The sequence below is a fragment of the Ruditapes philippinarum genome, unplaced genomic scaffold, assembly GCF_026571515.1.
Source record: "Ruditapes philippinarum isolate M1 unplaced genomic scaffold, ASM2657151v2 ctg18814_1_1_1_1, whole genome shotgun sequence".
Classification (NCBI taxonomy): Eukaryota; Metazoa; Mollusca; class Bivalvia; order Venerida; family Veneridae; genus Ruditapes; species Ruditapes philippinarum.
Window position 1 is genome coordinate 1 of NW_026855373.1, and position 15,763 is coordinate 15,763.

The following is a 15,763-nucleotide window of genomic DNA, read 5'->3' on the forward strand; positions in this document are numbered from 1 at the left end:
GTCGACCTGAGTAGACAAATCGACGGTGTCGCGCTTTATTGATATGTCTTAGTCGGTCTTTGGAGACCGGGGACCGTCGAAGACCGGAGACCGTTGATTAGTGAGCATTGATTCGGGAATATTCGGATAGCATGCATATCGAAATAATTTGTCCAAAACTACGAGCGTACGATAGATTAATTTTGCGGTGATGAAAATGACAATACGCACGGGTTTTTAAGACAATTGCGTATTTTATTTTTTTTAATGGGTTTTGATACGCATTCTTAAAAAATCAATTGCGTACTTTATAAAATTAATTGCGTAAATACGCAAATACGCACCTTATCTGTTGCTCTGTGTCAGACTATTTATCTAAGGGCCTCTTGCTACCAGAGTTCCAGCAGTTGTTTCTTTAAGCCAGAATACTTAACACTCATTGTTAAAACTCATTGGTTAGTGTTAGTTGGTTAAAGATACGAAAAAAATGTCTCTAAGCTTGAAACTTCCTACACAACCACATAGAACTAATCATAAACAAGTCTGGAATCCCAGCTTACCTTATTTATTTTTTCTTTTGAATGTGTAAGAAGAGAAGGGAAATGTGAAAGTGCGTCACATGCTAGGACTGTTTGCGTCTGTTCGTCTGTGCCTGTTACTATATTCCCCACAGCTCTTAATGCCGCTGTCTGAAGAAGTAAATGTTTACTTTGATTTACATGTCTCAAATCTGGCAAAGGATTAATCTCACTACATCAACATTATACATCTTGTGTACAAGATTGATTTCAAGCAAATGCAAAATCATTAAATTTACAAAACTTTTGTTTTGAAAGAAAAAAAAAAAAATTTAGAAAAAGAAGCATAACAGATACATTTTTTTCAAATCAAGTATTAGAAACAATGCAGTGAAAAATATCTTTAATTTATCTACAGTTTTCAAACTCTCATACAAGAAACATGGCAATGCCACGAAACCAGGTTTTCAATTATCTCCATTGTAGATAAATATGTTGTATTTGAAATACAATTACAAGCAATAAACTATGTAACTATGTGCAATGTAAAACATGAATAATGTAGGAGGAATTGCCACAGAAGAAGTGTTCACTATATATTCTGTATAAGGAAAAAATATATTCTGTATAAGGAAAAACAAGAAACATGGCAATGCCATGAAACCAGGTTTTCAATTATCACCATTGTAGATAAATATGTTGTATTTGAAATACAAATACAAGCAACAAACAATGTAACTATGTGCAATGTAAAACATGAATAATGTAGGAGGAATTGCCACTGAAGAAGTGTTCACTATAATATTATGTATAAGGAAAAAAACAAAGGGCCATAATTAGGTCAAAAACTATCCAATCACAAAACCCCGACAATATGTGCCAGGGTGCTTGATGACAAAGCTTCTGTGAAAGTTTGAACAAAATCCGTTGAGAAATGTAGGACGAGTTCAGCACAGAAGAATTTGTTCACTATAATTATATTGATAATTCTGTATAATGAAAAACAAGTTACAAAGTAGACATGAAATAATATATCATATCTTTTTTAAATTACCTCCAAAGATGATATGACCTTTGACTGCCAAATCAAGTTTAAAATCATGTAAACAGGATTTTCAATGTTAATGTCACTGTGACCTTGACCTTGGAGCCAGCCATGCGGAACATGCGTTCTGCACGTCATCTTGATGTGGTAAACATTTGTCTGAAGTTTCATCAAAATCCTTCAAAGGGGTTGAAGAGTTACAGAGCGGACAGGATTTTCAATGTTAATGTCACTGTGACCTTGACCTTGGAGCCAGCCATGCGGAACATGCGTTCTGCACGTCATCTTGATGTGGTAAACATTTGTCTGAAGTTTCATCAAAATTCTTCAAAGGGTTGAAGAGTTACAGAGCGGACACAATTTTCGTTTGACGCCCGAAGTTAAAATCATGTAAACAGGATTTTCAATGTTAATGTCACTGTGACCTTGACCTTGGAGCCAGCCATGCGGAACATGCGTTCTGCACGTCATCTTGATGTGGTAAACATTTGTCTGAAGTTTCATCAAAATTCTTCAAAGGGTTGAAGAGTTACAGAGCGGACAGGATTTTCAATGTTAATGTCACTGTGACCTTGACCTTGGAGCCCAGCCATGCGGAACATGCGTTCTGCACGTCATCTTGATGTGGTAAACATTTGTCTGAAGTTTCATCAAAAATTCTTCAAAGGGTTGAAGAGTTACAGAGCGGACACAATTTCGTTTGACGCCCGAAGTTAAAATCATGTAAACAGGATTTTCAATGTTAATGTCACTGTGACCTTGACCTTGGAGCCAGCCATGCGGAACATGCGTTCTGCACGTCATCTTGATGTGGTAAACATTTGTCTGAAGTTTCATCAAAAATTCTTCAAGGGTTGAAGAGTTACAGAGCGGACAGGATTTTCAATGTTAATGTCACTGTGACCTTGACCTTGGAGCCAGCCATGCGGAACATGCGTTCTGCACGTCATCTTGATGTGGTAAACATTTGTCTGAAGTTTCATCAAAATTCTTCAAAGGGTTGAAGAGTTACAGAGCGGACACAATTTCGTTTGACGCCCGCCCGCCCATCCGCCCAGCCGCCCATCCGCCCGCCATACCCCAATCTAATAACCAGGATTTTCAAAATTGAAAACCTGGTTAAAAATGTCCAAGCGTCTCAATCTAAATTTAAATTTATTACTATTATTTAGGGCTGTCATTGATTATCACGATATCGATATATCATCGATATTCATCATCCGATACAATATCAATACACATTTTCACATATCGATACACGCTAAAAAAAATATTTTCTGTTAGTTAATATACCTCTATATTTTGGCTTATAAGAGAAGTCACTTTTTGCTAGTTTTCTTGGTTAACTTGAAATTTAAACGTTTTCAAATGTCAATGACAAGAATAACAGAGAAAAGAAAACTTTCTGTTAGTTTGTAGTATTTGTAATGTGTAATACATGTATGCATAACACCTAGATCCCAATTTATAACACATATATAAATGTTTTTCATTGTATCTACCGTCAAAGTCAATATATCGATATATCATTGATATTTGTCTCTTGATATATCGATACAAAATTTTCCATCATTGACAGCCCTACTATTATTCTAAATAAAAAAAACAATACATCAACTTTTTTTTCAAACAAGCTAACTAGTTTATTATCCTAAATAAAGTCCAGTCAACATCATAAAAGGAAACCGCCTTATTGCGACACTTACCTGAACTTTTACATCAACATGACTTAAGAGAGGCACTAAGAAAGGTACAACACCAGAGTCTATCACCATTTGTATTTGCTCATTGCCACCATCAGTAAGGTAAGACAGTGCCCATACAGTGTCGACAAGAATCTGAAATAAGATAATTATTCATTGATATATAGGTAGATTACTTGCTTTAGACACTAATATTATTGTCATGGTTAAGAGGTGCTCACTTATTAGGGGAGATTGTATAAGCTACTGGATAGTTCAGTCGATAAGAGCTGCGAAACGGTATTCAGAGGGTCCCAGGTTCGAGTCCCATTCAAGGTACACATTTTTCTAACTACGAAATTTTTATGCCAATTGCAGCTCTGTAACAAATGGTTTGATTGGTTGGCTTAAAATAACTCCATTAGAAAATCAAAGAACCAGAGTTTGTCACTCTAAGTTCTACATAAGAAGAACTAAACTTTAAAGTCAGATGATAAAATGCACACATTTTTATTTAAAAAAAAAAACAAAGAGTACTTACATTTATATCTTGATGGTGAATAAGCACACAAAGCGCGGGTAGAATTTCTTGTATGGTATCAACAGGTGGTGGGGGATCCTTGTTCCGACACAAGTTTACAATTACCCAAGCCACGTTACGTAAGAATGGGAGTGGTATATTAGGGTTGATAAATTCCAGCAAAGGTTTCACAGCTCCCAGGCTGATAACATAGTCTCTGCACTGAGGCCCATCACCTGAAAACGGAAACAGTTACATGTAACATAACATAACATTTCCTATGCAATACTCTAGGAAGTTGTATAATAATAATATTCAGATGAGGATTTTTTTAAAATCTACTTAAATTATAAATGAGAACATTTCAGTTATGTTCTTACTTAACCTTTAAGCGCAACAGTCTAAAAATACTTATTTTCAGAAATTACAAAATTGCTTTATTTCTATGATTTACCCTCTTCTCTGTATAAAAAGAAACTAATGATAACTAGAATATTCAGTTTGTTTAGCCTTACATTATATTTTACAACACTTTGACCATAGCACAAATTCCTTTGAAACAGCAAAAAAAAAAAGCCTTACAAAAGGATACATAGTTTTTTCCCCCACATGTATGAAAACCTGGTAATAGTCTTCTTACTCATTAACATACAGTTTCACACGGTTCAACTTACCTATAATATTACCAAGAGCCCAAACTGCCTGTTCTTGAACATTCTGCTGGTCAGACTGTAAAAGTCTTAGAAAATGAGGCACAGCACCTGAAAAATATCACATTAAGCTTATATAACATAAATATCAAAATATTTGACAATCTTAAACTGTGTTATTCATGTGAGTTGGATTTGCAAAAAGTAAACCTAAAACTAAATATATAATAGTACAATTTTAAAGTCATCAATTGGGTCATTTTCTATGGCAAACAAGCACAGCAGACCTTAAACCTTAGATGTAGAATAGGCAATAACTTTTCATTTTTTTATTATTTTGTTTTTTATGTTGCACCAACACAGTATAGCTTATATGGCAAATTTCCAGTTTTACTGAAGGAAGAGCTTAGGTGCCCCTCTGTGCATTATTTATGACACAAGTGAAATTCTGACCTGTTTCTTTACATGATACTTTCTATTATTTTTGTTGGATTTAAAGGTAATACTGATGTTGTTTAAGTCATATACAGATTTCAGAAGCATTATTTTGTACAAGCTTCTGTAAGCTAATTCATTCACATAAAAGAATCTGAATTCTCTGAGATTTGAACCAAAACGAAACAACAAATGATGCTTATAACAGATATTCAAAAAAGTGCCTAGTACTTATGAGTCAAACAAAACATACCTGCTTCAACAACTGCCCTTGTTTGTGCTGATGTGCCAGATGCTATATTTGTTAATGCCCATGCTGCTTCAAACTGTAGTGATGGCCTTGATGGGTCACTGGAATATAAAATAACTTCAATAACCCCATTTTAACATGCATTTTTGTCTTTATCTGCAGAAATTTTTACACATTTTAAAATTATTCATAGAACCCCTTAATCTGCTGATTTTCAACATTTAGCTACATTCATCACCCAAGAGCTTTTACAATTTACAGTATGTCTTCCATTTTTAAAAATCAAGTATTAGTGTTTACATATCACAGGGTTCTCGGGGACGCTTATTTCGGCGTCCCGGTACGCATGTTTATTACAGCTGGACGCAAATATTTCAGAGCAAGGATTCCAGGTACGCTTAATTTTGCCTGGGGACGCATAAACATTACGGATTGTTTACAACCACAAATACGTCAGCGCGTGTCAGTCTATAGGTAGGCGGTCCTATGCACATCGACCCGTGAAGCGATTAGCCAATCAGCGATAATGATTCCGATCATTATCACGCTATAGTGATCAGACAAATGTATACACATGTAATTACCAGATATAACACAAGGTGATAATTTTATATCTTTGATCAACAGTTGATTGGAAATTAGCAAATTTTACATACAAAAGGATAAAATTATCTACTATTTACGCCGCAAATTTAAAGACTGTTTTCTCAAATTACAAATGAGTGTAATTTTGAATGATTGTCGAATATTTTCCGCATTTTCTATGCACAATTTTGCTTTAGTTTCATTCTTGCAAAAACTTTCTATAAGAGTATTATGAATTCAAGATATTGTGCCGAAATGCCAGGACAACAAACCAAAATACACATACGCTTTTATTCTATCCGAAAATTGATCCCGAACATCGGCAATTTCACGTTCACCAGAACCCTAAAATTTCGCAAAAATTCTCAGTTTCCAAGCCAAACATGCGAATGAATTGTTCCTTTATTATTTAATCAACATTAAATCTTTAAATATCGATCTTCAATTTGCCCCCTTTTGAAGATATTTGCCAAAATAATTGTCGATATCGGATGAATCTCTTACACACTGTGTGAAGCTGTACACGATTTTCCTATTCATTCCGCTAAACGCTGCCTATATACATTTACGTTTTTTTTTTACAAATATAAACTTTTTGTCTTTAGAGTGGACTTATTTAACCAGAATGAAATTTGATTTGATATGAAAGTGAAGAAAAAAAAACGATTTCCATTTGTTGATACATTATAATGAAATAATTTCATAATAAATATTAACAACAAAACAATAATTATACTATGTAGTTCAGAGTTTCTTTTGAATAACTATAAACTTTGGAAGTCTCTTGAAGATTCAAAATATCAGCAATGCTATTGTGAGCATTGAATGACTAATCTGTAAACATATTAATTGCGACGCGCTTTTGGACTCCAACTTTTTCAGGGTTGGGAGTCCATGGACTCCATGTTTTAAAGTCCTAGTGAGAACCCTGCATCACACATTTTGTTTGGATCTGTGAGAATGCCTAACCAATGAAAGAAAGGCTTGCTTTTACATGTTTGTTTAATATCAGAAAGGAGATACTTTTGAAAAAAAATGACAAAGAACCGAACAGAATGTGGCCATGACTAATCAAATTCAAATTGTCAGCTCAGAATAGCGTTTTGCTTTACTCCTACTTAAATTACTTACTCGTCTTCCTTCGTCAAGCAATCTACAAGTATGGGAAGTATACCAGATGCAATCAAGTCATCAATAGGTGGATTCCTGTCACTAGACAATAATTTTCTGAAAGAAATTGAAATTAAAATGTAATTGAAGGTAAATGCAAATGTAAGCCTTAAAGATATACTACGCTCATCCATGAGTTAAATATTTCAGTCACCGAAATTTATTGAAATCTATGTAATTCTAATTGAACATGTCTTATTTGAATAAAAGAATGAATAAACTATGTATATGAAGCTACGTTCCCTATTATATGTCAAGTAAACTTGGTATTTTCTTTAAAAAAAATGCCAGTTTTTTCCAATGACACTATCTATTCATATTGTGACCACCTATAGTGTGGAGGATTTTAAACATAACATATCTACTTTGTGTAAAGTCAAAACATGTTTATTTAATATTTACAAAAAGACTGTGTAGCGATTGTCATTATTTTCAGATATCAAATTTGAGCATAGTATATCTTTAAGTACTTTGTGTGCAAGTCTCACAAAAGTAAACACACAAAAATTCACACTGGATGAAGATTTGAGTAAATAAGAAGTAAGATAGTCTTAACATGAAGATATTGTATCTTGCTTATTTTCTCTTAGTTACACCAGTGCTGACACACATCCCTGTATGATGATTTAAGGTATGCCTTACCTAGCTGCCTGAACAGCATTCAGTTGCACTGCTGGTTCAGAGCTGTATGCATTCTGGACAATATCTTGCAAAGACTGGGTCGAAGGTCGCACACTATCGTCACTGTCAGTACTGTCGGCAGTTAATGGAACATTTCTGCGTTTTAACATGTGCTCCTCTCTTTTGTTCTGTGAATGAAATCATTCTGTATCATGTGAACTCAATTCAATACACAAGAGAAAATAATGATACATCAACAATACTGTTACAAATGTTTCTTCTCACAAATAACATTCTATAATTAAAATTAGTCAGCAATCAAAAAGAATGAAAATGTATGTATACCAATGTTTCAATAATAAAGCTTTACAGCAATAATTACAACAGCGCCAATTTAAACCATGCAAATAAACAAAGCTTCTATGTAAACTGAACTTTTAATCAAAAACAAAATTTATCAGTATCTATTCTAATAAGACTGGAAAAGTTATCCCTCTCAAATTCAATTATGATTTAGAATGCTGCCCTTGGATTATTTTTCTAAATGAATGTTCTAAGTGTATTCAAAATTTCCTTTTCACTTTTTCTGTCGAACTGAATTTAGATTTCACTTTTAAAAATTAATATACCTTGCGAAGTTCAACTGTAACCTCAGTCCTTCTTCTACGCATTTCCTGAAAAATATGAACAGATTAATACAAACGTATTATAGTAAATCAGATTCCAGGGCCCTCGATCAACCAAATCTGCGGCCGATATTCGGCCGCAGTCCCCCACCAAAATAGTATGTTTTTTTCCCCCTAACAGAGGTAAAAATTCCCCCTCAAAACATAAAGTGTTAAAGAGAAAAAATGAAAACTACTGTTGTTTTTGAAAATTAAAATCCATCTATTTGACGTCTATTTTGTAAATGGAATATCGTACAGTACATGTCTGCACGTTTCCGTTTGTTTTTCCCCCAAAATCTACCGTCACATATTGGCCTTTCATCCTGTAAAAATACTAAAATTTCAACAGAAATATGCAGAAAAAATCACAATTCCCATCAACAATTTGATTTCAAATTGTTTATTCATGAAATCATTTTTTTTTTGTCTTCAAATGTTACATCAACCACGGTAAACTTTGCCGTAAATTACAAACTTGTAAGTTTTGTTTTCATGATACTTTATTAAATAACTGATGAAAAATGATCTTATAATAAACAATCAATTTAATTTTATATAATTTACATCAGAAACAACTAGAATTGTGAATGTGTAAACAGAAAACAAACAAATTTTCATTTGTCACATATTTTCGCGATGCCGATTTTTACCAATGTTTTACAAAGTCAAGAAAAGGAAGCTTTGTCTTATCAAAGGGGTGTTAGAACACTAGAAATGTAGTTTATGAATAGAATTTACTTTAGGTCCATGTATTGTTCATATTACTGGAAATGGAGACATTTGTCTGAATCTGTTTCTAAATTGCTTTTTTTTTTTTGGGGGGGGGGGGGGGGGGCGGTGAATCATAAAGAAGCTAAGCAGCATAGATCTGATGATTTAAGGTGTAAAAAAACTTTTCTTCAAATCTTATCAATCACTTCTGAACAGTTTAGTGTTACCCATTTGGGATTTTTTTTAAAAAATAATATGCATGTAAATAAAAAACAGCTGATATTTAAATAAGTTTATTTGATATTTGACCATAAAAGAAAAAGAGGAAAATTCCCCCCATACACCAAAATTCCCCCTGCTGAGGGTAGCGACCCGCTTCCCCCAAATTGGATTGAGGGCCCTGCAGATACCATTCAGGGAATTGTTTTGGCTTATTTTATAAGCTGACTCGAAAGATTAGACAATCTTCTGGATTAGACCCCTATGAATATTTCAGATGTAAAACTTGTATATAATACACTAAAAACACGGAATGAACCTTATATTATGTATATAATCCTGGTTTAGATCTTAGGGTCTAATCCAGGATATAGCCTACGTGGTCTGGGAAAAACCCGTTTTGTATTGAAAAGTTTACGTTCGTATCTAATTCAGAACAGCTTTCAGCTTCACAAGTAGCACCTACTTCAATATTATAATTCAGTGCAACTTACAATAGACAAGGAAAATTGTGCATTTCTAGTTTTTAAAAGCTGAATTATTTTTTTTTGAAATTCGAACACGAGCTTACAGTGATCTTTCGTTTATATCTTTAGAATTTTTCTATTTGAGAAGTTTTGCAATTTCAGAATATTAAAATTAAAGACATCCTTTTAATCAAATTACACGAGGTGTCTTTTTACGTTTTAGACCTTCAGGATAATTTTTGGGAACTTTCGTTTTACTATATAGAAAAATCGGTTTTAACTCTTACATCAGCATCTTTTCCTTTGTTTTTGTACAAATGGCCGCGTTCTTTTAAAGCTAATTCTGTCGTCATCTTTCGTATTTTAAGTACTTTTTTGTTCTTTTATAGAAACCACGACTTTTCCCAAAATGTCTGACCAGCTTGTCAATGAAACTGTATTTGGAAGCTGCTTTCTGATTGGATGCTGATTTTCCCGCCAAAAGCGAAACCATTCCTGTTAAAACAGTTATGTGGAGTAAATAGCATAACGGGAACGTACAAACAATTCAGATAAATATTGTTTTTAATGACATCAGAAATAAATCTATCTGCCTCATACTTCAAAAAACATTTATGATTAATATAGATTTAATCCGGTAAATACACTCAGCCAATCAAAATTCATTTAAGATTTACAAAATATTGAGTCAGTTTATAGAATCTATAATTAGTTTCGATTATTTTGCGAAATTTCTTTTTTTAATGGGTATTTTAAATGCAAGATATAATAAAAAAATATATACGTATTATTGTGGGCTCCAATACATTCTTTTATTGATTGTATTAAAAAATATAGACTCTACAATACTTATTCGAACATACGGCTATTTGTAAAATTCGTTCCATTAATTCCCGTACCATTATTTTTCGGTGGAACAGGCTTGCAGAGTATAGAGGTATTTATAATAATGATATATGTCTGGGGAAAATAATTTAAGCGCATAAACTGAAAATTATCTTTTAATTTCAAGGCAATTTTATAGTCTGTCATAAAATTTATTCCGGTTCAATTTTCGAACTTGGCATAATAATTTATGTTTCGCACCATTTAACTTCGACCCAAAATAAATTTTTTTGATTAAATATTCTGTTTCTGGCATTTACATTTTGACAATTCTTTGACACTGAATTGACATTATACTTTGAAGTTTTCTCTGAAAACTGAATAAAATGTATACTGACAGGGTTTGGTGCCATGAATTAGAAGTTATTGAACCTATTTTGTTTTATACTTTGTATATATGTGACATAATTTTAAAGGATTTCAAAAATTATCTGTTATCAAAACATAAAAATTGGGAAATAATTCTTACAACAGTGACTGTACCCAAATATTTTTCTTTCTGTTTATGTCATTTATTATGCTCAATAAACAAACAAAACTTAACAGAAATATCTTTATTACTTTTCTAGAAATATTATTTTTTATGTCATAAGCCCGATGAAGCATTTTAAACAGCCTGGTTACTTTGACGACAGAGAAAGGGAGTGATAGAAATATCAGGGATAGCAATAGAAATATCATATTCAGTTGGTTACTTTTTTCTGGCATTTCATATTGTGACAAGAGGGAACATGTTTTTATTTTTGCCTATGATACAAAAGAGAAAGAACATCAAAACACTCTGGCACCCCAGGGATTTTTCTTACATAATTGGGAAGAGGCCTTAGCCTCTTGATTTTGGGAAAAAATTGCAAATTTGGGCAGTAAAAATGCAAGTTTAAGTTCAGATTTTTGGGATAACTGCATGATTTTAAAGAAAATTTCAATTGGGAAGAGGCCTTTTATCGGAGTCTGTTATGGAAGCAGGAAAATCACAGCCTGCAATCTATGCCCCCTTGTACAAATCAGATAGCCTCCTGTTTTGATGCTCATTCTATTACATTGAGTACATAGGATAATCTTGACGGCCTAGTTGTAAGGATATTTACCTATTTCAAGTCGGTATTTACATTTTTATTGTATTCTTGCAATATCAACCCTATCAGAAATAAATCTAATCCCTCTCCCCCCCCCCCTTCTGCCTGAGTGTCTGTATTATTATTGCCTAAGTTAGAGATCTTTTGGAATAATTAGAACAATAATACCATGTCGGTGAGTCAATCTTTAGGGTTGATTTATGGCTCGAACTATTTTACACTTAATTTTTTCAGTTTTTAATCATGTACAATAAGACAGAAGAGGTTAACACTCTGTTGTCAGCAGAGTCAACTATTTCCCTACTGTTGACAGCAGTATATGCAGTGATTGGATGGTTGTTTGCCACTGTGTTTAGAGGAAAGGTGTCACAGATTGACTACTGGGTACTAATTTGGCTGGTGTATGATGTTCTTATACATATCACATTAGTGAGTATTTGTATTCAGAAATCCTTTTAACATTTCACTACAGTAAATGCCACTTAAACTTTATTTAGGGGACCACCAAAGTTTATATTGTTATATCCAGACATCATTACATTTGTTTGAAAACAAGAGTTTGGCCACAGAAACACTTATAGTTATAAGCAATATCAGTATAAGTGGAGTTTTCTATACTTTCTGTTTCAAATTTTATATAATATAACAGAAAGCGTTTTTTATGCCACCGCAGCATCTGCGATGCGGTGGCATATAGCGATTCACCTGTGTGTTTGTGTGTGTTCTATAGATTATATAGTGAACTTAAAAAATCTTCTTGTGAAAAACTACAAGTCCAATTTCAACCAAACTTAACAGGATTGATCCTTGGGTGAAGGGCTTCCAAAGTTGTTCAAAGAATTTCATTCCATGCAGAAATCTGGTTGCCATGGCAACCAAAAGGAATTATAAGAATAAATTTAAAAAATCTTCTTGTAAAGACCCAAAAGGCCTAGAGCTTAAATATTTTGCATAAGGCATTGTCTGGTAGACCTCTACCAAGATTGTTCAAATTATAGCCCTGGGGTCAAAATTGGCCACGCCCCGGGGGTCAATGATTTTCACTATATGTACATATAGTAAAAACTTAAAATACCTTCTTGTCTGAAGATATAATTAGAGGTTTGATATTTGGTATGTGTTATTATCTATAGGTACTCTACCAAATTTATTCAAATTTTGTCTCTAGTGTCAAAATCAGCCCCGCCCCGGAGGTCATAGGTTTTCCTTATATGTATATAGTAAAAAACTTAAAAAAAATTTCTTCTAGCAATTGACAAATGCTAGAGGTTAGATATTTTGCATGAAACATTGTGTAGTGAACCTCTAGCAAGATTGTTCAAATTATTGCCCTGGGGTCAAAATTGGCCCCGACCCTGGGGTTATTGATTTTCAATATATACATATAGTAAAAAATCAAAAAATCTTATTGTCTGAAGGTACAAGGCTTAGAGCTTTAATATTTGTTATATGATATCATCTATAGGTACTCTATCAAAGTTGTTCAAATTTTGCCTCTGGTTTCAAAATTAGCCCCACCCCGGGGGCCATAGGTTTTCCTTATATGTATAGAGTAAAAACTTAAAAATCATCTTCTCTAAATTTACAAAGGCTAGAGTTAAGATATTTTGCATGAAACATTATGTAGTGAACCTCTAGCAAGATTGTACAAATTATAGCCCTGGGGTCAAAATTGGCCCCACCCCCGGGGGTCATTGATTTTCACTATGTACATATAGTAAAAAATTTAAAAAAATCTTCTTGTCTGAAGGTACAAGGCTTAGAGCTTTGATATTTGGTATATAATATCATATATGGGTCCTCTGCTAAAGTTTTTTAATTATGCCCCTAGTGTTAAAATTGCCCTGCCCCAGAGGGGATAGTTTTCCTTACATGTATAAAGTAAAAACTTGAAAAATCTTCTTTTCTGAATTGACAAAGGCTAGAGGTTAAATATTTGGCATGAGACTTTGCGAAGTGAACCTCTACCAAGATTGTTCAAATTATAGCCCTGGGGTCAAACTTGGTTCCGCCCTGGGGGTCATTGATTTTCATTATGTACATATAGTAAAAAATAAAAAATATTTTTGTCTGAAGGTACAAGGCATAGAGCTTTGATGTTTGCTATATAATATCATCTATAGGTCCTCTACCAAAGTTGTACACATTTTTCCCCTGGTGTCAAACTTGGCCTTGTCCGGGGGCAGTGATTCTCATTATGTACATGTAGTAAAAACAGAAAACAAAACAAATGTTTCCTGAATTGGAGAAAGCTACAGCTTAGATATTTGACTTGAAATGTTGTTTGGTGGACCTGTATCAAGATTGTTTTGAATTAAACCCTTGGGTCAAAATTTTGCCTTGCCCAAGGGGACAGTGACCTACTTTCTTGTCCTTTGATGTACAGCAATAAAATTTTGACCATGTGCACAGTTATAGTTGTAAAATTGAACTTTGATATCAGGTGACCGTGATTTTGATGATGTGACCTACTTTCTTGTCCTTTGATGTACAGCTATGAAATTTGAACCATGTGCACAGATTAAGATGTAAAGGGAACTTTGATATCAGCTGACCTAGATTTTGTCAAAGTGTCTTACTGTGTTGTCCTTTGATGTAGTCATGAAATTTAGGCTGTGTGAAATATGACCTTCACCACCAAATTCACTAGACTCAAGTGCATTGTTATATTCCTAATCTGATCTTTTATTGGATTTACAATAGATTTAACCACTAATCTGATAATAAGAATTAGATAGGTCAGGGATCTATGCATTATGACAATCTTCAATTGTATAGAAACAAATAAAAATCTGTTCCTACACTACTATTTAGTGTTGTATTAATAATGTGGCATAGCATTTTTTCACAAATGCAATCTTGTTTAAATGTTCCACATGTAAAATTTTTCAGCAGTTTTTCCTGAAGCATATAGTATAAAGCAAATGGTTAAAGTGACAGAATTTAATATAAGTATTGTTACATACATGTAGGCAGAAACATAGTGTTCCAGTAACCCAGATATTTTTCAGTAATATAATTATTGTGCTAATATAATTATTAACATGCACAAGCATTAGCTTGTCCTATATTATACTGCTTGCCCCTCATTCACTGCATGCTGAGGGTATAAATCCTGTCAGGAAAATATCAAGGTAGCTTGTAAAACTTCTGTGTTTTTATCCTGGTGCCCACTGCCCGCTATAATTTTGTGAAGAACATGCTCTTAATTGAATTTGAACCTTTCCATTAGCATTGTTTACAAAAGTGTTTAGCAGTAAAGATTCTTTTCAGACTACAAGGAAGTGAAAGCATGACATGTTACTGTTAGATTTTGTAAGCCATCATCATCAAAAACATTTAGGTAGTTAGTGAACTATGAGGAACAGATTGTATAATATCAATTTCATTTTTCAGGAGGGGTCATTTGTAGTGATCTCCCTGGTCAGTACTGTACAGGACAGTGACCATTTTGCTGCCATGACATGTAAGTATTAAAGCTACATGCCTCCAGATGTGTCAAAATATTTCAATAAAATCAAACTTGAGAAAAATGTACTAAGATGTAAGGAAAAGTAAAATGTTTCAAGATTCAAGTAATATTTAACATATTATGTGTGATTAATGACTTATTTTTCACTAATTACAACTATAAATCTACTGCGTTACTAATACAGTAAAAGATGCATTCCATCACTTGTGGGCTGAATATTTCACATAAACGTTAGACAAAGAAAAAAACAACACCAAAATATTGTTAGGTTTAAGATTTAAATTGAACAAAAAAATTATCTATAAAAAAAATCACATTATCATAAATTATGGTCATTGGTATTTATACAGATATTTTTGTTTCAGGGAAGGAGTATGCAAAGGCAGATGAACGCTGGGGTATATCTGATCCAACCATTGTTTCCCTGGAAATTCTCACCGTAACCATAGTTACCCTGTTTGCTATAATGTTGATATATGCCATTATAGAAGGACGGTATTACAGACACTTCCTGCAGATAAGTGTATGTGTCTGTGAACTATACGGTGGTAAGATTCTTCTTTATGTTGCAATGCTTTTTTACTGTCATGATAGTTTACATTTTGTATTACTTCTGAAAAGAAACAACATTTCTTATTCCTTATTATTGACCAGTTCAGTCAAGTTTTTATCATTCACTCTACATTGGAAGCACCTCAGTTTACTTTTATATTAATCAAAACTTTAAAAAATCATATAATGAAGGTTTGGTGGAAAACAACTGTAACACATTTTACATAATGAAGCAGTTACGTCCCTTTCACACAAACC

The 15,763-nt window shown here is 33.3% G+C and overlaps 2 protein-coding genes across 2 annotated transcripts; one reads left to right on the plus strand and one right to left on the minus strand.

The window, feature by feature from the left end:
* Window positions 1-539: 539 nt before the first annotated feature.
* On the minus strand, window positions 540-9,970 carry LOC132743097 (importin subunit alpha-4-like; the record flags this gene model as incomplete). The annotated part of the gene is given in 9 exon segments (XM_060731608.1): window positions 540-668; window positions 3,249-3,380; window positions 3,766-3,980; window positions 4,419-4,505; window positions 5,083-5,180; window positions 6,796-6,891; window positions 7,477-7,643; window positions 8,085-8,129; window positions 9,808-9,970. Coding segments are annotated over 9 exon segments (1,035 nt in total), but the record flags the coding sequence as incomplete, so codon positions are not given.
* Window positions 9,971-10,375: 405 nt separating this feature from the next.
* LOC132743096 (emopamil-binding protein-like) lies at window positions 10,376-15,496 on the plus strand (the record flags this gene model as incomplete). Its single annotated transcript, XM_060731607.1, is given in 4 exon segments — window positions 10,376-10,457; window positions 11,716-11,910; window positions 14,878-14,947; window positions 15,319-15,496. Coding segments are annotated over 3 exon segments (434 nt in total), but the record flags the coding sequence as incomplete, so codon positions are not given.
* Between the last annotated feature and the right edge of the window lie 267 nt (window positions 15,497-15,763).